This window comes from Salvelinus namaycush, chromosome 21 (genome assembly GCF_016432855.1).
Source record: "Salvelinus namaycush isolate Seneca chromosome 21, SaNama_1.0, whole genome shotgun sequence".
NCBI classification, from domain to species: Eukaryota; Metazoa; Chordata; class Actinopteri; order Salmoniformes; family Salmonidae; genus Salvelinus; species Salvelinus namaycush.
In genome coordinates, this window is record NC_052327.1 from 36,637,070 (window position 1) to 36,659,713 (window position 22,644).

General features: G+C 45.3%; 2 protein-coding genes across 4 annotated transcripts in view; one reads left to right on the forward strand and one right to left on the reverse strand.

The window, feature by feature from the left end:
• The first annotated feature begins 339 nt into the window (after window positions 1-339).
• On the forward strand, window positions 340-15,180 carry LOC120066340 (protein Wnt-2). Its single transcript, XM_039017653.1, has 5 exons — window positions 340-422; window positions 880-1,100; window positions 7,906-8,183; window positions 8,579-8,843; window positions 14,975-15,180. The coding sequence occupies exons 1-5, from the start codon at window positions 340-342 to the stop codon at window positions 15,178-15,180; spliced, it is 1,053 nt and encodes a 350-aa protein (XP_038873581.1).
• Window positions 15,181-15,610: 430 nt separating this feature from the next.
• LOC120066343 (suppressor of tumorigenicity 7 protein homolog) overlaps window positions 15,611-22,644 on the reverse strand; it is a 103,857-nt gene continuing 96,823 nt past the window's right edge. For all 3 annotated transcript variants that reach the window (XM_039017656.1, XM_039017654.1, XM_039017655.1), the window contains exons 12-15: window positions 20,585-20,735; window positions 20,264-20,356; window positions 18,262-18,404; window positions 15,611-16,042 (exon numbers count right to left, since the gene is read on the reverse strand). In XM_039017656.1, the coding sequence (XP_038873584.1) occupies window positions 15,947-16,042; window positions 18,262-18,404; window positions 20,264-20,356; window positions 20,585-20,735 (483 nt within the window). In that variant the 3' untranslated portion in view covers window positions 15,611-15,946. The remainder of the gene's footprint in view (window positions 16,043-18,261; window positions 18,405-20,263; window positions 20,357-20,584; window positions 20,736-22,644) is intronic.

A 22,644-nucleotide genomic window follows, 5' to 3' on the forward strand; every position in this document is an offset into this window, starting at 1 on the left:
TGAGACAGGACTGCGCCCACCCCTTGTGTAAGCAATTTAAACCTGATAGCAGACGATAATTTGCCTATCTTTACACTGCAAATCTTTGTTAACTTTAGATCGACCCAATATCGCATGCGCTTCTTTACCATAATCATTGTCATTTTTTTACGCGCAAAGCTCCATCCAGGCGGTAAACCTCTTTTGATTATCGATTTTTAATGCAAGACAGAGCAGAACTTTGATTGGTGCAATCGAGAGGCTGTAGACTCCTGTTTGACGCGCGCCTGTGTTCTTTTCTACCCATGGAAATGGTCAGTACAGGTGCCTGAATGTGCACAACGACAACATTTTAATAATATGAACTTATTGCCAAGTGGAATATGTTTCTATTTATCTGTAGCAATCTGCTGGCTAACGTCAAGGGTCGACGGATCTTGGTGGTGAGTAGGCTCTCAAGAATGTGAGAATAGCACTTACGACTAATGAAAATGTAAAGTTAGTAGAAAATATTATCTGCTATAGGAACAATATATATATATACACAATGCAGTCTAAACTTTACGCTATTGGCAAGGACTGCGTGAGACAATGCATGACTTTGGACACATAGGCTATGATCTGTGTAAACGTTGGTTTAATTTGAATTAAACTATAATAATTTCCAATAAAATATGTTCATGTGTAAAATTATCGAATGTATCCCCCATAACACTAGACATGCATGTTTCTTTAATTTGGACACATTATGGGGCAGATCATTTTATATTCCTTTATTCGTGTTCTAGAAGCCTAGTTTTTAATTATATATATATAAATAAACACCATAGCCCACAAGGACATTCAAACAGATTCAAGGTGCATGGCCAAAGCCAAAACCTCTTTCATCTTTCTATGCAGGTACATGGGCACCCTCGGGTCGCAAGTGATGTGCGACAACATCCCCGGGTTAATCAACAAACAGCGGCAGCTGTGCCGCCAGCATCCCAAAGTTATGCAGGCGATTGGAGCCGGGATTAAAGACTGGATCGGGGAGTGCCAACATCAGTTTCAGAACCACCGCTGGAACTGCAATACCATGGCGCGAGACCACAACTTGTTCGGACGCCTACTGCTACGTAGTAAGTATTGAGAGAGAGTAAAAAACTCATGCATATGCCTGCTGTAAAAATATGTAATTTCATATTTAATTAAATCCATTTTAAATTTATACTGAACAAAAATATAAACACAACATGCAACCATTTCAAAGATTTTACTGAGTTACAGTTCATATGAGGAAATCAATCAATTGAAATCAATTAATTAGGCCCTATGGATTACACAACTGGGAATACAGATATAAATCTATTAGTCACAGATACCTTAAAAAAATGGGCCTCACAATGGTCCCCAGGATCTCTTCACAGTATTTTTATGCATTAAAATTTCCATCGATAAAATGCAATGGTGTTCGTTGTCCGTAGCTTATGCCTGCCCATACCATAACCCCACCGCCCCCATGGGGCACTCTGTTCACAATGTTGACATCAGCAAACTGCTTGCCCACACGACGCCATTTACATGGTCTGCGGTTGTGAGACTGGTTGGACGGTTGGACACTGCCAAATTCTCTAAAAAGCCGCCTCTGCTTATGGTAGAGACATTAACATTCAATTATCTGTCAACAGCTCTGGTGGACATTCCTGCAGTCATCATGCCAATTGCACGCTCCCTCAAAACTTGAGACATCATGTGGCATTGTGTCGTGTGACAAAACTACACATTTTAGAGTTGCCTTTTATTGTTCTCAGCTTCTTGATATGCCACACCTGTCAGGTGGAGGTTTATCTTGGCAAAGGAGAAATGCTCACTAACAGGGATGTAAACAAACATTTTTGAGAAATAAGCTTTTTGTGCATATGGAACATTTCTGGGATCTTTTATTACAGCTCTTGAAACATGGGACCAACACTTTACATGTTGCGTTTATATTTTGGTTCAGTGTTATTGATCAAATCAAAGATGTAGGCCTATATATGAACTAAATATCATATTTTTCATTCTCAAATATGAGCATGAACATGTTATTAGCTAAATTGCTCAGGGAAAAAGTGCAGCTATTAAATTACCATGCGTAAAATAGCTGATATTCTGGAATGATTTTTCTAATTGTGTGCTGGGAAAGTAATATAGTCTACTCATCTTCGTCCTCATGTACAAGACAAGCACGTCTGAACAATAGACTAGTAATTCCAACATGCTATCTGCTATAGACTCTAGGCTCCTAGATATATAGCAAATATGGTATGCGTTTTTCCCCAACCAATTATTAACAGTGGTGAACCTATAAAGTTCTAGCCTTTATCAAAGTGAAAGAATTTGTGTGAAATTCATGTTCTTTGACAGATATTTTCCCCGTGTGCTTGCATTGCATTCCATACATTGTCTCACTTTACAGCTCTAGATGTATCAATATGACGTGCCTGCTTGCTGCTACTCTGATGAGAAGGGTGTAATTGCGGCACGCAATTCGGGGTGTTCCTGCATGTGGTCATTCCTGTACCTGCAGGAACCCCTCTTTATACTTCTATTGGTTGATCCGTTTTTATAAGCTAGGACTCCAGTAAACAGGCAGGAGGCGGCAGCTCTCCTATACAGTAGATGGCGCCAACCGCCAATAAACCCCACAGAAGAAGAAAAAGAAGATGAAGAAGAAGAAAACGGGGGTGACAACTGTAGCTAGCTAGGACACCGGTAGACAGTGTCCTCTATTCTGTTAGTGAGGGCAGGTGTTTGGCAGGCGGGCGCGAACGACACTATGTGCTAGCTAGCTAGGACTCCGATACACAGCAGGTGGGATAAGTAGCTAGCTAGAACACGACACCGGTACACAGAAGGCGGGATAGGTAGCTAGCTAGGACACGACACCGGTACACAGCAGGCGGGATAGGTAGCTAGCTAGGACTCCGGTACACAGCAGGTGGGATAGGTAGCTAGCTAGGACACGACACCGGTACACAGCAGGCGGGATAGGTAGCTAGCTAGGACACGACACCGGTACACAGCAGGCGGGATAGGTAGCTAGCTAGAACACGACACCGGTACACAGCAGGCGGGATAGGTAGCTAGCTAGAACACGACACCGGTACACAGCAGGCGGGATAGGTAGCTAGCTAGGACACGACACCGGTACATAGCAGGCGGGATAGGTAGCTAGCTAGAACACGACACCGGTACACAGCAGGCGGGATAGGTAGCTAGCTAGGACTCCGATACACAGCAGGTGGGGTAGGTAGCTAGCTAGAACACGACACCGGTACATAGCAGGCGGGATAGGTAGCTAGCTAGGACTCCGGTACACAGCAGGTGGGGTAGGTAGCTAGCTAGAACACGACACCGGTACACAGAAGGCGGGATAGGTAGTTAGCTAGGACTCCGGTACACAGCAGGTGGGGTAGGTAGCTAGCTAGAACACGACACCGGTACACAGCAGGCGGGATAGGTAGCTAGCTAGGACACGACACCGGTACACAGCAGGCGGGATAGGTAGCTAGCTAGGACTCCGGTACACAGCAGGTGGGATAGGTAGCTAGCTAGGACACGACACCGGTACACAGCAGGCGGGATAGGTAGCTAGCTAGGACACGACACCGGTACATAGCAGGCGGGATAGGTAGCTAGCTAGAATACGACACCGGTACACAGCAGGCGGGATAGGTAGCTAGCTAGGACTCTGGTACACAGCAGGTGGGATAGGTAGCTAGCTAGGACACGACACCGGTACACAGCAGGCGGGATAGGTAGCTAGCTAGGACTCCGGTACACAGCAGGCGGGATAGGTAGCTAGCTAGAACACGACACCGGTACACAGCAGGCGGGATAGGTAGCTAGCTAGGACACGACACCGGTACATAGCAGGCGGGATAGGTAGCTAGCTAGAACACGACACCGGTACACAGCAGGCGGGATAGGTAGCTTGCTAGAACACGACACCGGTACACAGCAGACGGGATAGCTAGCTAGCTAGGACACGACACCGGTACATAGCAGGCGGGATAGGTAGCTAGCTAGGACTCAGGTACACAGCAGGCGGGATAGATAGCTAGCTAGGACACGACACCGATACACAGCAGGCGGGATAGGTAGCTAGCTAGAACACCGGTAGACCGTGTCCTTCGCCCCCGCCTGTTGGGTACTGCTTTCCTGCAGTTCTGTTAACAACGGCATTGGTAGGTGTTCGTCTAGCTAGGTAGGTAGAACTCCGGTACACAGCAGGTGGGAGGCGGGGGCGACATCGGTAGCTAGCTAGGACACCGGTAGACAGTGTTCTTCACCCCGAAAAACTTGGATAATACTTTTATTTCCCTTTATTTATTTTTCTCCACATTTTAATTGTATAGACAATCATGCAGGAACCAATGGAATGCTTGAGGGGGGACGTTCACTCAGGAACCAATTGGAAGCTCGAGGGGGGGAATGTCCACATGCAGGAACACCCTGAATTGCGGGCCGCAATCACACACTATTGGCTCTGATCGGTATCAGGTCCAGTGCTCTAGATGCTTATAAAACTTCCACAGCTGACAAATGTGGGGAGTCAAGAATAAGTGTGTCAACTCCAATCTCGTCACCTCACCAGCTATGAATATATTAGTCTTCTCTCCACTTTGGAATCTCTTTTTAATTGGTATAAATGTGAGGATCCACTCCACCTTGGGGGTGATCATAGAAATAAAATGGGTAATTCTATTGGGCATCATGTCCCAGTCCTCTGGCTCCTATAGGCCCTAAATTATTCCAAGGCGGAACTTTAATGGCCAGTTTCCCAGAAAGACTAGTCCTGGACTAAAAATAATGTTCAATGGCGATTCACTATTGAACGTATTTATTTTTACTCCTGGACTAGGCTTAATCTGTGTCCAGGAAACCAACCCTGAGAATTGCGTGTAATTTGGTTCTTTAATCGTCCCTTTGGTATTCAGACCTCCCAGACTCGGCTCTGGTTGTGTCACACAACATTAGGAAGCTGCTCTGATTGGCAGCATTATCGCTGTGGCACCGTGAGAAGCTACTTATTGTCAATGTCAGGGCGCTAATTTAAAACAATTACCGAGTTTTCTTTTTTTGGATGGTTTCATGTTCTCATCCTTTGGTTTATCTACTCATTAACCAGATTAAACATTCACAGTCATTCACAGGCGCACACACAGTGAGGGTGTGTGTGTGTGTGTGTGAGAGAGTGAGAGAACATCTTGACATAAAAAACAGAGCATTGTGAACTGAAGTTTGGCGTTTCCTGATCTCAGACACACACACACACACACACACACACACACACACACACACACACACACACACACACACACACACACACACACACACACACACACACACACACACACACACCCTTCACTTTGATCCCACAGATCTCTCGTCAGTTAGAAGAGAAGTCAGGGGTATTTTATCACAGAGCATTGCTGGTCAATTTCTGGTCAACTTGGAGTTAGATCAAGCAAAACACTGCCATGCCTTAAATAAAAGACTTGAAAGAGTAACAAACAGTATCCATGCTGATACCTCAACCAATAGCTAGCTATTGCAAGACATTTTTACATAATGTTCACTGTGTACAGTACACACACACACACACACACACACACACACACACACTCTGTAGTGGTTATACATCTTTATGGGATACTGGCTGGATACAATTGACAGTTTCTGTGCATTTGTGTAACTTATACAGTGAGTATACAAAACACTAAGAACTTCTCTTTCCATGACACAGACTGACCAGGTGAAAACTATGATCCCTTATTGATGTCACCTGTTAAATCCACGTCAAATCAGTGTAGATGAAGGGAAGGAGACCGGTTAAAGGAGGATTTCTTTTTTTAAGCCTTGAGACAATTGAGACATGGATTGTGTATGTGTGCTATTCAGAGGGTGAATGGGCCAGACAAAAGATTGAAGTGCCTTTGAACGGGGGGTGTGGTAGTAGGTCCCAGGCGCACCGGGTTGTGTCAAGAACTGCAATGCTGCTGGGTTTTTCACGCTCAACAGTTTCCCATGTGTATCAAGAATGGTCCACCACCCAAAGGACATCCAGCCAACTTGACACAATATTAGGAAGGTGTTGCTAATGTTTTGTACACTCGGTGTATGTTTGTGCAATGAGTTTGTGTGCATTAGTCATGGCCTTTAGGTAAGCCTATTCATACAGTTGAAGTCGGAAGTTCACATACACCTTAGCCAAATACATTTAAACTCAGTTTTTCACAATTCCTGACATTTAATCCGAGTAAAAATTCCCTGCCTTAGGACAGTTAGGATCACCACTTTATTTTAAGAATGTCAGAATAGACAATTATTTATTTAACCTTTTATTTCTTTCATCACATTCCCAGTGGGTCAGAAGTTTACATACACTCAATTAGTATTTGGTAGCATTGCCTTTAAATTGTTTAACTTGGGTCAAATGTTTCGGGTAGCCTTCCACAAGCTTCCCACAATAAGTTGGGTGAATTGTTGGCCCATTCCTCCTGACAGAGCTGGTGTAACTGAGTCAGGTTTGTAGGCCTCCTTGCTCGCACACGCTTTTTCAGTTCTGCCCACAAATCTTCTGTAGGATTGAGATCAGAGCTTTGTGATGGCCACTCCAATACCTTGACTTTGTTGTCCTTAAGCCATTTTGCCACAACTTTGGAAGTATGCTTGGGGTCATTGTCCATTTGGAAGATCCATTTGCGACCAAGCTTTAACTTCCTGACTGATGTCTTGAGATGTTGCTTCAATATATCCACATGATTTTCCTCCCTCATGATGCCATCTATTTTGTGAAGTGCACCAGTCCCTCCTGCAGCAAAGCACCCCCACAACATGATGCTGCCACCCCCGTGCTTCACGGTTGGGATGGTGTTCTTCGGCTTGCAAGCCTCCCCCTTTTTCCTCCAAACATAACGATGGTCATTATGGCCAAACAGTTCTATTTTTGTTTCATCAGACCAGAGGACATTTCTCCAAAAAGTATGATCTTTGACCCCATGTGCAGTTGCAAACCGTAGTCTGGCTTTTTTATAGCGGTTTTGGAGCAGTGGCTTCTTCCTTGCTGAGCGGTATTTCAGGTTATGTCGATATAGGACTTGTTTTACTGTGGCTATAGATACTTTTGTACCTGTTTCCTCCAGCATCTTCACAAGGTCTTTTGCTGTTGTTCTGGGATTGATTTACACTTTTCACACCAAAGTACGTGGTACCTTCAGGCGTTTGGAAATTGCTCCCAAGGATGAACCAGACTTGTGGAGGTCTACATTTTTTTTTCTGAGGTCTTGGCTGATTTATTTAGATTTTCCCATGATGTCAAGCAAAGAGGCACTGAGTTTGAAGGTAGGCCTTGAAATACATCCACAGGTACACCTCCAATTGACTCAAACTATGTCAATTAGTCTATCAGAAGCTTCTAAAGCCATGACATGTAATTTTTCTGTAATTTTACAAGTTGTTTAAAGGCACAGTCAACTTAATGTATGTAAACTTCTGACCCACTGGAATTGTGATACAGTGAATTATAAGTGAAATAATCTGTCTGTAAACAATTGTTGGAAAAATACTTGTCATGCACAAAGTAGATGTCCTGACCGACTTGCCAAAACTATAGTTTGTTAACAAGAAATTTGTGGAGTGCTTGAAAAACAAGTTTTAATGACTCCAACCTAAGTGAATGTAAACTTCACTGTGTGTCCATGTAACTTATACCTTCTGGTGTGTATACTGTTCCCTGTGTGTGTGTGTTTGGTGTGCGTAGTGTAGTGTGGTGGGTGTGTGTGCGTGTAGTGGGTGTGTGTGCGTGTAGTGTGTGTGTGCATGTGGAGTGTGAGCTTGCTTACGTGTGTGTGTTCAGCACTCACACAATGTCTTCCTCTTCCTCTCTATGCCTACCAGGCAGTCGTGAAGCGGCCTTTGTGCACGCCATCTCCTCGGCTGGGGTGGTCCACACTCTGACCCGGGCTTGCAGCCAGGGAGAGCTGCAGTCGTGCTCCTGTGACCCCACCAAGAAGGGCTCGTCCCGGGATGCCAAGGGGACGTTCGACTGGGGCGGCTGCAGCGACCATGTGGAGCACGCCATGAGGTTCAGCCAGTCCTTCATAGACGCCAAAGAGAGAAAGGAGAGAGACGCCAGGGCTCTGATGAACCTCCACAACAACCGCGCTGGGAGAAAGGTGGGTTCAAAGTTTAAACACATTATGGGGGAGTAATGACTCCAACTGAACCAATTTGATCTAGATCAGTGTTTTCCAAACAGTTGGTTTGCATATTTGTATTCCTGAACTGGCACACCAGATTCAAATAATCAAGGGCTTGATGTTTAGTTGACTAGTGGAATCAGGTGTGCCAATCAAGGGCTGGTGATCCAAGAGTAGAGGGTTGGGATACACTTGTTTAGAGGAATTTGATAGACTATTACCCTGTGTAGATTCCTTCCATAGACACACACGTGCACATACACCAACATACAAACCCTACCTGACACACAACCACCAACCAACCAGATACACACCTAGCCTCCCTAACAACACTTCTTTCTCTCTCCATCCCCTTCCTCATCACCACACAGGCGGTGAAGCGGTTTATGTCCCTGGAGTGTAAGTGTCATGGCGTGAGCGGCTCCTGCAGCGTCCGGACCTGCTGGCTGGCCCTGGCCGACTTCCGCCGCACGGGCGACTACCTGCGGCGGCACTACAACGGGGCGGTGCAGGTGGCCATGAACCAGTATGGCACGGGCTTCACCACCGCACAGCGACACTTCAAACGGCCCAGCAAGAACGACCTGGTCTACTTCGAGGACTCGCCAGACTACTGCATAAGAGACCAAGAGTCTGGTGAGTTTGGTTTGTAGTGTTCAGATTTAGTCCACAGTCCAGACAGAGATACTGACGTAGATGATGTACGCTCTGTCTGTCTGACATCTGACATGACTGTCTCTCTGTAGAGTAGAACACCGTACTACTTGTCCATAATATCTTCAGTATGTGGTAATATTTTCACAGGGTAACTACTCAGCCTCTTGTACAGTAGGGTTATTCTCTCAATGCTGCACCGGATAACACCAGATGTAGTATGTGAGTTCAAAACAGAGAGAATGTGTTGGTGTGCCTGTGAGCGAGAGGGAGAAAAGTGTATGTGTGGGTGTGTTTCTGAGACGGCAAGAAAATAGTGTGAGTGAAAACAATGTGTGTGTGATCTGAAGGACCTGGGTGCCCGTCAGGCAGCAGATGATCCGAGGTGATCAGGTGTCGGCCAGTTTAAGGGCCATTACACAGTTCTGTGGGCTGAAACCCGACCTGCCGCGCACCACTATAAATTACCCCTGCTGGAGCACACACACATACCCTTGGGCACAGTGATGGCCCCTACACCTCTGCACGCTTGGACCCCCAAAATTTAGGAATATTTGGAGGGTAAGTCATATCTCTCAAACCCCTCTGACCGACATCAAAGCTAACCACCCCTAATGTGGACCTGGGGGGACTTCTCTGAAGTTCCCTCCCCTCTTTGTCTCCTCTCCTTCATTACGCTGACCTAAAGTCACAGGATAGGTGAAGGCAATATGGTGAACACCCACCACCGAGGATAGGTGAAGGCAATATGGTGAACACCCACCACTGAGGATAGGTGAAGGCAATATGGTGAACACCCAGTACTGAGGATAGGTGAAGGCTATATGGTGAACACCCACCACCGAGGATAGGTGAAGGCTATATGGTGAACACCCACCACCGAGGATAGGTGAAGGCAATATGGTGAACACCTAGTACTGAGGATAGGTGAAGGCAATATGGTGAACACCCAGTACTGAGGATAGGTGAAGGCAATATGGTGAACACCCACCACTGAGGATAGGTGAAGGCAATATGGTGAACACCCACCACCGAGGATAGGTGAAGGCAATATGGTGAACACCCACCACTGAGGATAGGTGAAGGCAATATGGTGAACACCCACCACTGAGGATAGGTGAAGGCAATATGGTGAACACCCACCACTGAGGATAGGTGAAGGCTATATGGTGAACACCCAGTACTGAGGATAGGTGAAGGCAATATGGTGAACACCCACCACCGAGGATAGGTGAAGGCAATATGGTGAACACCCACCACTGAGGATAGGTAATGGCAATATGGTGAACACCCAGTACTGAGGATAGGTGAAGGCAATATGGTGAACACCCACCACTGAGGATAGGTGAAGGCAATATGGTGAACACCCAGTACTGAGGATAGGTGAAGGCAATATGGTGAACACCCAGTACTGAGGATAGGTGAAGGCTATATGGTGAACACCCAGGACTGAGGATAGGTGAAGGCAATATGGTGAACACCCACCACCGAGGATAGGTGAAGGCAATATGGTGAACACCCACCACTGAGGATAGGTGAAGGCAATATGGTGAACACCCAGTACTGAGGATAGGTGAAGGCAATATGGTGAACACCCAGTACTGAGGATAGGTGAAGGCAATATGGTGAACACCCACCACTGAGGATAGGTGAAGGCAATATGGTGAACACCCACCACTGAGGATAGGTGATGGCAATATGGTGAACACCCACCACCGAGGATAGGTGAAGGCAATATGGTGAACACCCACCACCGAGGATAGGTGAAGGCAATATGGTGAACACCCACCACTGAGGATAGGTGAAGGCAATATGGTGAACACCCAGTACTGAGAATAGGTGAAGGCAATATGGTGAACACCCACCACTGAGGATAGGTGATGGCAATATGGTGAACACCCAACACCGAGGATAGGTGAAGGCTATATGGTGAACACCCAGTACTGAGGATAGGTGAAGGCAATATGGTGAACACCCAGTACTGAGGATAGGTGAAGGCTATATGGTGAACACTCAGTACTGAGGATAGGTGAAGGCTATATGGTGAACACCCACCACTGAGGATAGGTGAAGGAAATATGGTGAACACCCACCACTGAGGATAGGTGAAGGCTATATGGTGAACACCCACCACTGAGGATAGGTGAAGGCTATATGGTGAACACCCACCACTGAGGATAGGTGAAGGCTATATGGTGAACACCCACCACCGAGGATAGGTGAAGGAAATATGGTGAACACCCACCACTGAGGATAGGTGAAGGCTATATGGTGAACACCCACCACTGAGGATAGGTGAAGGCAATATGGTGAACACCCACCACTGAGGATAGGTGAAGGCAATATGGTGAACACCCACCACTGAGGATAGGTGAAGGCAATATGGTGAACACCCACCACTGAGGATAGGTGAAGGCTATATGGTGAACACCCACCACTGAGGATAGGTGAAGGCTATATGGTGAACACCCACCACCGAGGATAGGTGAAGGAAATATGGTGAACACCCACCACTGAGGATAGGTGAAGGCTATATGGTGAACACCCACCACTGAGGATAGGTGAAGGCAATATGGTGAACACCCACCACTGAGGATAGGTGAAGGCAATATGGTGAACACCCACCACTGAGGATAGGTGAAGGCAATATGGTGAACACCCACCACTGAGGATAGGTGAAGGCTATATGGTGAACACCCACCACTGAGGATAGGTGAAGGCTATATGGTGAACACCCACCACTGAGGATAGGTGAAGGCTATATGGTGAACACCCACCACTGAGGTCTTTAACGTCAGCACAATTGAAGAAAAGGAAACAAGGAGAGGAAGAGCTATGCATTTGGAAAGTATTCAGAGTACTTGACTTTTTTCACATTTTGTTATGTTACATCCTTATTTGAAAATGTATCATCAATCTACACACAATACCCCATAATGACAAAGAGAAAACAGGTTTTTAGAAATGTTTGCAAATGTATAATAAAAAAAAAACATACCTTATTTACATAAGTACTCAGACCCTTTGCTATGAGACTCGAAATTGAGCTCAGGTGCACCCTGTTTCCATTGATCATCCTTGAGCTGTTTCTACAACTTGGAGTCCACCTGTGGTAAATTCAATTGATTGGACATGACTTGGAAAGGAACATACCCATCTATATATTAGGTCCCACAGTTGACAGTGCAGGTCAGAGTAAAAACCAAGCCATGAGGTCAAAGGAATTGTCCGTTGAGCTCCGAGACAGGATTGTCGAGGAACAGATCTGGGGAAGGGTACCAAAAAAGTTCTGCAGCATTGAAGGTCCCCAAGAACACAGTGGCCTCCATCATTCTTAAATGGAAGAAGTTTGGAACCACCAAGACATTTCCTAGAGCTGGCTGCCCGGCCAAACTAAGCAATCGGGGGAGAAGGCTCTTGGTCAGGGAGGTGACCAAGAACCTGATTGTCACTCTGACAGAGCTCCAGAGTTCCTCTGTGGAGATGGGAGAACCTTCCAGAGGGACAAATATCTCTGCAGCACTCCACCAATCAGGTCTTTATGGTAGAGTGGCCAGTCGGAAGCCACTCCTCAGTGAAAGGAACATGACAGCCCGCTTGGGGTTTGCCAAAAGGCACCTAAAGGACTCTCAGACCATGAGAAACAAGATTCTCTTGTCTGATGAAACCAAGATTGAACTCTTTGGCCTGAATGTCAAGCGTCATGTCTGGAGGAAACCTGGCACCATCCCTACGGTGAAGCATGGCGGTGGCAGAATCATGCTGTGGGGATGTTTTTCAGTGGCAGGGACTGGGAGACTAGTCAGGAGGGAAAGATGAACGGAGCAAAGTACAGAGAGATCCTTGATGAAAGCTCCAGAGCGCTTAGGACCTCAGACTGGGGCGAAGGTTCACCTTCTAACAGGACAATTTTACTAAGCACACAGCCAAGACAATGCAGAAGTGGCTTCGGGACAAGTCTATTATGTAAATGTGATATCTTTTTATTATTAATACATTTGTAGAAAGTTCTAAAAACCTGTTTTTGTTACATCATGGGGTATTGTGTGTAGATTGATGAGGGGGAAAAACGATTTAATCCATTCTAGAATAAAGCTGTAACGTAACAAAATGTGGAAAATGTCAAGGGGTCTGAATACTTTCAGAATGCACTGTATACACACCTCGGACAGTTTTTTTGGTACACTCATCTAGTACTGGTTTTGACCCCCTTTGCCTCCAGAACAGCCTGAATGGATACACCTTGTCAGCAAAAATTTTAAGATGCACTGTGGCGTTCAATCATTGTTCGATTGGTATCAAGTGACCTAACGTGTGCCAGAAAAACATTCCTCACACCAGTACACCACCTTCATGGAGTGCCATCAGCATGATGCAAGAGGAACCGGGATTCTCGGACCAGGCAATGTTTTTCCACTCCTCAATTGTCCAGTGTTGGTGAACGTGTGCCCACTGGAGCCGCTTCTTCTTGTTTTTAGCTGATCGGGGTAGAACGTCTGCTGCAATTGTCGTCTGCTGCAACAGCCCATCCGTGACAAGGATTGACGAGTTGCACATTCCGAGATGCATTTCTGCACACCACTGTTGTACTGCACCGTTATTTGTCAGTTTGTGGCCCGCCTGTTATTTTGCACAATTCTTGCCATTCTCCTTCAACCTCTCTCATCAATTAGCTGTTTTTCACCCACACTACTGCCACTGACTAGATGTTACTTGTTTACTAGACAATGTAGTGCATGAAAAGCCCAGGAGGCGACCATTTCTGAGATACTGGATCTGGCGTGCCTGGCACACCACGCTCAATGTCGCTTAGGTTACTTGTTTTTCCCATTCTAACGTTAAATAGAACAGTAAATTAACGCCTCGACTCCAGTCTGCCGGCTTTATATGAAGGTTCTTTATGAGCTGTATACATGTAAGCATGGTGAGCTCACTGACCATGGCCCCTCTCATGAGAACCTCGCTCCAGACATCTTGGACAACACACACACACAGCCCTGGGAGACAGATACTGTAGAGACTGCACCCCCCTGTGCCTCTCCAAAGTGTGAAATCAATTTCCCTCGGCCCCATGGAGGCTCAGGTGCTAAACTCATCTCTCGGCGCCCCCTCATCTTAATTCAATAAGCAGACGCCAGGAGAGAAGAGAGAGAGGGAGAGAGAGAAGGGGGGTGGAGTCTGTCCTTGATGTCAACCCTAGCTGTGCAGCATACCATGACTGACGGAGAGGCGGACACGTTGTTGGGTGGGGGTGGTCTCATCGTGCCCAGACACAATACCTGGCTGCTCTCCCTCTTTTTCTACCTCCCTCCTCCTCCCTATCGCTCTACCTCCCTCTATCTCTCAGCAGTGAGGAACAGATGGACAGAGAGGGAGGGAGGGATGAGGAAGAGGAGAGCATAGAGGGCTATAGAAATAAGCTGCCTAGAACAGACATGATCTGTTCCCAATCCCAAATCGACTCCTAGCTAGCCACTTTAAGTCAGGACATTCATCGTCACGTGTACAGGGTTTTCACCTTAGTGCAGAGGAAGGAGGTAAGGAAAGGAAGCTACTTTAGACTATTGAGGTTTGAGTTGAGGCCTCAAATAAATAGTAAATATTGATCTTATTTAATTGTATTATGGGATGATTTCTGGGAGTCCAATAAGCCTGCCAGACACCCTTGCACGGTCACTCTGAGAAGAGGCGCAGGAGTGTGTGACAGTGAGTGCCAGCCAGGGTGTAAAATTAACACCTGATGAAGAGCCTGAGTACCAGCTGATGGCTCCTATCATCGATCGCTCATCCTGTCTCCCTTCATCCTCTTATCCGTCCCTCATCTCCCCCCTCCATACCTTGCTCCCTCACCGTCTCATCAAGTTTAGATTGAGTACACTGCATTCTATTGGAATGATGTCAATACCTGTACGGTAGTGGGGCTTAGACCGTTGTTTGCCAACAATCACTCCATTGTAGCTAAAGATTAGATTGTCTATTTGGCATGTTATAAGCACATTTGATAAGGATTGTATGTGGATCACAAGGTAAAAAAGCTTACTGATTCAATATACAGGCAGAAAATATACCTGATTTGGATGAGGATTTGATACATAATTTCTCTCCCTCGCCAGGTTCGGTGGGGACGGGAGGGCGGGTGTGCAACCGGACGTCTCGCGCCGTAGACAGCTGCGAGGTTATGTGCTGCGGCCGGGGCTACGATACAACACGCGTCAGCCGCACCACCAAGTGTGAGTGCAAGTTTCACTGGTGCTGCGCCGTGCACTGCCGGGACTGCAACCAGGAGATGGACGTGCACACCTGCAAGGCCCAGACATGACCACAGTGCACCACTATACCACCAACCAACCGCTTATCCAGATTTGGTCTGAAATGGCAACCTATTTCCTATGGTGCACTACTTTTGACCAGGCCCTGATCAACAGTAGTGCACTAACTAGTGAATAGGGTGGATTTTGGACATAGAGCCAAATCAGTCTGACTTGCACCTGACTAAGAAGCATCAGGGTTTGACGCCCCCTGTAGGCTAACCAAGAACACCTTACAATCTCATTTTGTTCTTCCCTCACATTCCATTATATTTATTTGCTCTCTCAATAACCCAAAAAACCTTTCTGAAATGTATTCAAATTTTTATATGTAAATACAAACTTTATGTAATTTAAAAGTTTAGTGTATAGTTTATGGAAATTGATAGACCTGACCATACACCCCTGTCCTCAACCAGCCAGTTACAAGACATGCTTTAGTCACCTGAACGCCACTTATGGCCCACGGGAATATTTATTACAGTTGTGATATGCTTGACAATCAAAATGGTGTAGTAGAAGTTGCAGCAATACACAAAGTCCTTTATTTTGGTATTTTTTTCACTTTTTTAATGATGCCAATTGATCACCTTTTTTTGAATAACAAATTTTTTTTTTTTACATGAGATTTTAAAACAAAATTGAACATATCAAATAAAGTCAAAACCGATTCAGAATGTTTCCCTTTTCTCGTCTCCTCCATCCTCTGTCCGTCTAATCCATGATCTTGGCACAAAGGGTGTGTCAGTCAGTCTGGTTCAGTCCAGTCGGAGCCGGTCAGATGCGTGTGAGCTGGTGCCACAGACTGGATGGCAGGATGCTCTCCACTTTCTCCATGATGAAGTTCAGAGGAGCAAACAGGGTGCTAAGAAACTACATACAGAGACGTGATGTTAGAACACACACACCACTTCCTAGTAGAACCATTGCAACCAGATTTCTTCCTGAACATATCAAGGTACTGTATGATAGGTGCACCATAACATTCTAGTTGAGAATGTGCCCATCTTTACTGAAGCTCTGCGCATTTCAAGGTAGCTACTGTGGGTTGTCGTTGGCCTCAAATGATAGCTAGAGGACCATGATAGGAGCACCATAGCATGCCAATTTAGGTACTGTGCTCAATGGGGCAGAACCAGAACTTGTCTACCAGGTATGTTGACTACTGACTGTGCTCTAACCCCTAAGAGTGGTAGTGGACTCTGTCAGCTCCCCATTCATCTCTCCTTCATCCTTCTACCCTCTGATGTTATTTTGCTCCCTCTCTGTTCACACCACCCTCGCTCTCCTCTCTGATGTGTTTTGGCAACATGCAGTGTGGGGGATAGGGGCTCCCTCAGAGGGAATGAGGGTGATGGAGGTTTGGCTTTGTCTGATGGCAGATAAAAGGCTGTCAGGGAGAGATGGAACAAGCACCTTGTTTACATGCTAAAAGGGAGAGAGGCCCTGTTCCAATGCTTTGAAGATGCACCTTTACTTCCTTCCGTCTTTCCTTGGGAGAACCCACTGATCTGACATGATTCGATAGGTGAAAGCCAAGTCATGTTTTCATCCATTCAATCATATTAGATCAGTGCTTACTTTAAGGAAGGGAGGAACTGTGCCTCTACCCTTGCATGTAAACCAGATGCTGATTAGTTTGTCTTGGAAGTGGATCAGAGTGTGTCTGACCATTCTGTCTCTCATTACGTATACCAGAATGTTTCTATTGGCAAGAACATACTCACCTTCACCGTTAAGGCGAGGATGCAGGTTCTACCAACTAAATACAACCTAGCACTCTGGTACCCTGCAAACCATGATCTGTTTTGTATCTCACATAATGTGTCTGTTGCAAATATTGTTAATGGTTCATATAAGGACCAGTACATATGTAACCTTTATTTAACTAGGCAAGTCAGTTGAGAACAAATTCTTATTTACAAGGACAGCCTAGGAACAGTGGGTTAACTGCCTTGTTCAGGGGCAGAACAGCAGATTTTTACCTTGTCAGCTTGGGGATTCGATCTAGCAACCTTTCGGTTACTGGCCAAACGCTCTAACCACTAGGCTACCTGCCGCCTTACATATCTAGACATGACCGCCTCGTTGACCATATAGCTAGTGAGATGAAACGGGCAGTACCGCCATCAGTGCATATTCAAACATTCTCGTCAGAGAATGATGTTGATGAAGATGTGTTGTGTTTTCTTGTATACCAAATATGTCAGATATTGTTGTTGTGGAGGGAGGCCAGAAGGGGGTGCTAATTTGGAAGTAGGTTGCTTTGACATCTACATGAAGCATACCTTTGCTGCTAAGCCCCTTGTCACGCCTAAACAGCCTTGGTTATGAGTGGAAACATAGGCTGACAGTACGTGGCCTTCAGATTGCAGGGCTACATAGGACAAAGGCAAAGCAGCTAGCGAGGTACTGCGCCGTTGTAGCGGTCGTGAGCAGCCTAGCTTCATGGTGAAGGTGCTTTCTATGTCCAGATATCCGTGACCTTTGAATCATTCTCGACTGTAATGTGATTTGTGGATTCAAATAAAGTGTGTGTGTGTCATCAGCACCCAACTAAAACAGTGCAGGGCCAGAGCAGAGCAAGCCCCTGCAGAGGAGATGGTAGCTGCTGATAGAGTCCCACCAGGAGCAGAGAGATGAGCTCACACACATTCCAGGGGAGTGACAGCACAGGCCTGCTGAGGAAGAACATCACGTCGAGGAGAATGCCCTCCACTGGTAGATAGGACAGGGCCTGTGTAGGTTCTAGGGGTTGGATTCAATAGTTTGAAGCTGCTTCCTTTACGTATTTCCTTCCCTGCATCACCACTGATCTACAAGAACTTGCATTGATATAGGACCTTGTATAGAGCATGCCTAGTCTCCTGTCATCCAGACTTCAGATAAAAGCAAATCTATGGTTGTTACAGTCAAAACAAAAATGACCCAATGACAACCTCTGTACAGGACATTTCAGAAGAACGCAACAAAATGAATGGCCACCTTACGAAGAATCTGAATGCAAATAACCTTATTGGGGATGGGGACTTGGCTTACAAAGGGAACTGGTATGTGTACGAGTGTGAAAGCGACCGGTGCAGGAGACTCACCGCTTTAGCGAAGACTCCCATGAGCTCGGGGAACTGGTGTGTTAGCAGGGCCAGCATGGCGGTGAAGGAGCAGAGACCAGCCGTGAAAAGGATGAAGAACGGCAGCTCCTTCTTAGGATACACCGACACCTCATGAAACACTGCTTCCACATGAGATAGAGAGCATCAACACACTGTACATACTTTATTCACACACACAGTATTACCTCATACCCCTGAACATTGACTCGGTACTGGTACCCCGTGTACAGTGCATTCGGGAAGTATTCAGACCCCCTTGACTTTTTCCACATTTTCTTACGTTACAGCCTTATTCTATAATAGATTTTAAAAAACATTTTTTCTCATCAACCTACACACAATACCGCACAATGACAAAGCGAAAACAGGTTCAGACATTTTTGCAAATGTATCAATAAATAAAAACAGAAATACCTTATTTACATAAGTATTCAGACCCTTTGCTATGAGACTCAAAATTGAGCTCAGGATCATCCTTGGTGTTTCTACAACTTGGAGTCCACCTGTGATGAATTCAATTGATTGGACATGATTTGGAAAGGCACACACCTGTCTATATAAGGTCCCAAAGTTGACAGTGCATGTCAGAGTAAAAGCCAAGCCATGAGGTCGAAGGAATTGTCCGTTGAGCTCCGAGACAGGATTGTGTCGAGGCACAGATCTGGGGAAGGGTACCAAGAACACAGTAGCCTCCATCATTCTTAAATGGAAGTATGGAACCACCAAGGCTCTTCTTAGAACTGGCCGCCGGCCAAACTGAGCAATCGGGGGAGAAGGGTCTTGGTCAGGGAGGTGACCAAGAACCAGATGGTCATTATGGCAGAGCTCCAGAGTTCCTCTGTGGAGATGGGAGAACCTTCCAGAAGGACAAACATCTCTGCAGCACTCCACCAATCAGGCCTTTATGGTAGAGTGGCCAGACAGAAGTCACTCGTCAGTAAAAGGTACATGACAGCTTGCCAAAAGGCACCTCTGCTCTGATGAAACCAGATTGAACTCTTTGGCCTGAATGCCAAGCGTCATGTCTGGAGGAAACCTGGCACCATCCCTACGGTGAAGCATGGCGGTGGCAGAATCATGCTGTGGAGATGTTTTTCAGTGGCAGGAACTGAGAGACTAGACAGGATGGACAGAAAGATGAACAGAGCAAAATACAGAAAGATCTTTGATGAAAACCTGCTTCAGAGAGCTCAGGACCTCAGACTGGGGTGAAGATTCACCTTCCAACAGGACAACGACCAAGCCCACAGCCAAGACAACACAGGAGTGGCTTCGGGACATGTCTCTGAATGTCCTTGAGTGGCCCAGCCAGAGCCCGGACTTGAACCCGATCGAACAGCTCTGGAGAGACATGAAAATAGCTGTGCAGTGACGCTCCCCATCCAACCTGACAGAGCTTGAGGGGATCTGCAGAGACGAACGGGAGAAACTCCCCAAATACAGGTGTTCTAAACTTGTAGCGTCATACCCAAGAAAACTCAAGGCTGTAATCAATGCCAAAGGTGCTTCAACAAAGTACTGAATAAAGGTTTGAATACTTATGTGAGTTTTAATTTTATTTAAATAATATTTCTAAAAACCTGTTTTTTCTTTTGTAATTATGGGGTATTATTATGTGTAGATTAATGAGGGAAAAAACGCTATATATTTTAGAATAAGGCTGTAATGTAACAAAATGTGGAAAAAGTGAAGGGTCTGAATACTTTCCGAATGCACTGTAGCCAAGTTATCATTAATCATTGTGTATTAATTCCTTGTGTTATTATTTCTTTATTAATTCCTATTAATTTGTTTCTCTCTGCATTGTTGGGAAGGGCCGTCAGTAAGCATTTCACTGATAGTCTACACCTGATGTTTGCCAAGCATGTAACAAATAATATTTGATTTGTACACAGACACCTCACAAAACACTGCTTCCACATGAGAGAAATACAGAAGGTCAACACACCGCACACTCAGTTGAATCCAGAGCGTCTCTTACTTGGTAGCAGCTCTCTGTCTGCGGTCTCTGTGCAGATGGGGTATGGGTAGAAGAGGTGTCCTTTCTCCAGAGGGTAGGGGATCATTCTAAAAGCTGGGGAGGAAAGAGGACACAGGAGTCAGAATAGGTTCAGTCAGATACAAAGGTTTCATGTTCACCTCAGAAGTGTAGTGTACCATTAGAAAAACCTGAAAATGTGTGTTGTACTCACTGCCCTCAAAATGTGTGCATGTGTGTGTTACAGAGTAAAGGCAATGTGTAACACAATGAAGTGATGGCGTATGAGGTAAAGCGGATGTTGTGTGTGTGTGTGTTACGCACTGCCCTCCCAGGTACAGTGGAGCAGGTTAAGGGCCCCCTCCACCCTCTTCCAGTGCTGCAGGTGAAAGAAGGCGTAGGCTATGGCCTCACTGTCCCCTCGCTTCAGAATGTGCTCTGGGGGCAGTATTAAACTTTTCATTTCTAACAGGTACTGTGGAAGAGAGAGAGAGAGAGTCAGTAAGAACAATATAAAATGTACAACAGAAACATATACTTTTTAATGCAACGTTATACCAGTTTTCTTACAACCAGGAGATCGTCGATCAGCATTCAAGTAGCACCATTATAAGCGTAGTAGTGGTGGTTAGTGGTGCTACAGTAGTAGTAGTAGTAGTAGTAGTAGTAGTAGTAGTAGTAGTGGTTAGTGGTGCTGCAGTAGTAGTAGTAGTAGTAGTAGTAGTAGTGGTTAGTGGTGCTGCAGTAGTAGTAGTAGTAGTAGTAGTAGTAGTGGTTAGTGGTGCTGCAGTAGTAGTAGTAGTAGTGGTTAGTGGTGCTGCAGTAGTAGTAGTGGTTAGTTGTGCTGCAGTAGTAGTAGTAGTAGTAGTAGTAAGTGGTGCTACAGTAGTAGTAGTAGTAGTAGTAGTAGTAGTAGTAGTAGTGGTTAGTGGTGCTGCAGTAGTAGTAGTAGTAGTAGTAGTAGTAGTAGTAGTAGTAGTGGTTAGTGGTGCTGCAGTAGTAGTAGTAGTAGTAGTAGTAGTAGTAGTAGTGGTGGTTAGTGGTGCTACAGTAGTAGTAGTAGTAGTAGTAGTAGTAGTAGTAGTAGTAGTAGTAGTAGTGGTTAGTGGTGCTACAGTAGTAGTAGTAGTAGTAGTAGTAGTAGTAGTAGTAGTGGTTAGTGGTGCTACAGTAGTAGTAGTAGTAGTAGTAGTAGTAGTAGTAGTAGTAGTAGTGGTTAGTGGTGCTGCAGTAGTAGTAGTAGTAGTAGTAGTAGTAGTGGTTAGTGGTGCTGCAGTAGTAGTAGTAGTAGTGGTTAGTGGTGCTGCAGTAGTAGTAGTAGTAGTAGTAGTAGTAGTAGTAGTAGTAGTAGTAGTGGTTAGTGGTGCTGCAGTAGTAGTAGTAGTAGTAGTAGTAGTAGTAGTGGTTAGTGGTGCTGCAGTAGTAGTAGTAGTAGTGGTTAGTGGTGCTGCAGTAGTAGTAGTGGTTAGTTGTGCTGCAGTAGTAGTAGTAGTAAGTGGTGCTGCAGTAGTAGTAGTAGTAGTAGTAGTAGTAGTAGTGGTTAGTTGTGCTGCAGTAGTAGTAGTAGTAGTAGTAGTTAGTGGTGTTGTAGTAGTAGTAGTAGTAGTAGTAGTAGTTAGTGGTGCTGCATTAGTAGTAGTAGTAGTTAGTGGTGCTGCATTAGTAGTAGTAGTAGTTAGTGGTGCTGCATTAGTAGTAGTAGTAGTAGTAGTTAGTGGTGCTGCATTAGTAGTAGTAGTAGTAGTTAGTGGTGCTGCAGTAGTAGTAGTAGTAGTAGTAGTTAGTGGTGCTGCATTAGTAGTAGTAGTAGTAGTAGTAGTAGTAGTTAGTGGTGCTGCATTAGTAGTAGTAGTAGTTTGTGGTGCTGCATTAGTAGTAGTAGTAGTAGTAGTTAGTGGTGCTGCATTAGTAGTAGTAGTAGTTTGTGGTGCTGCATTAGTAGTAGTAGTAGTAGTAGTTAGTGGTGCTGTAGTAGTAGTAGTAGTGCTGCATTGGTAGTAGTAGTAGTAGTAGTAGTTAGTGGTGCTGCATTAGTAGTAGTAGTAGTTGTTTGTGGTGCTGCATTAGTAGTAGTAGTAGTAGTAGTAGTAGTAGTAGTGGTTAGTGGTGCTGCAGTAGTGCTACAGTAGTAGTAGTTGCTAGTGGTGCTGTAGTCAGTGGTGTAAAGTACTTAAGTAAAAATACTTGAAAGTACTACTTAAGTACAGATTCCCCCCAAAATAACTTAACTATTTATATTTGACAACTTTTACTTCTCTACATTCCGAAAGAAAATTATGTACTTTTTACTCCATACATTTTCCCTGACACCCAGAAGTACTCGTTACATTATTAATGCTTAGCAGGAGAGGAAAATGGTCTAATTCACACACTTATCAAGATAA

Bases quoted from the DNA above. Each gene is read 5' to 3' on its own strand.
- LOC120066340 (XM_039017653.1), top strand. From the start codon at position 340: ATGAACTTATTGCCAAGTGGAATATGTTTCTATTTATCTGTAGCAATC. The intron at 1,101-7,905 runs GTAAGTATTGAG...TATGCCTACCAG, and splicing joins CGGACGCCTACTGCTACGTA to GCAGTCGTGAAGCGGCCTTT. The intron at 8,844-14,974 runs GTGAGTTTGGTT...CTCCCTCGCCAG, and splicing joins CATAAGAGACCAAGAGTCTG to GTTCGGTGGGGACGGGAGGG.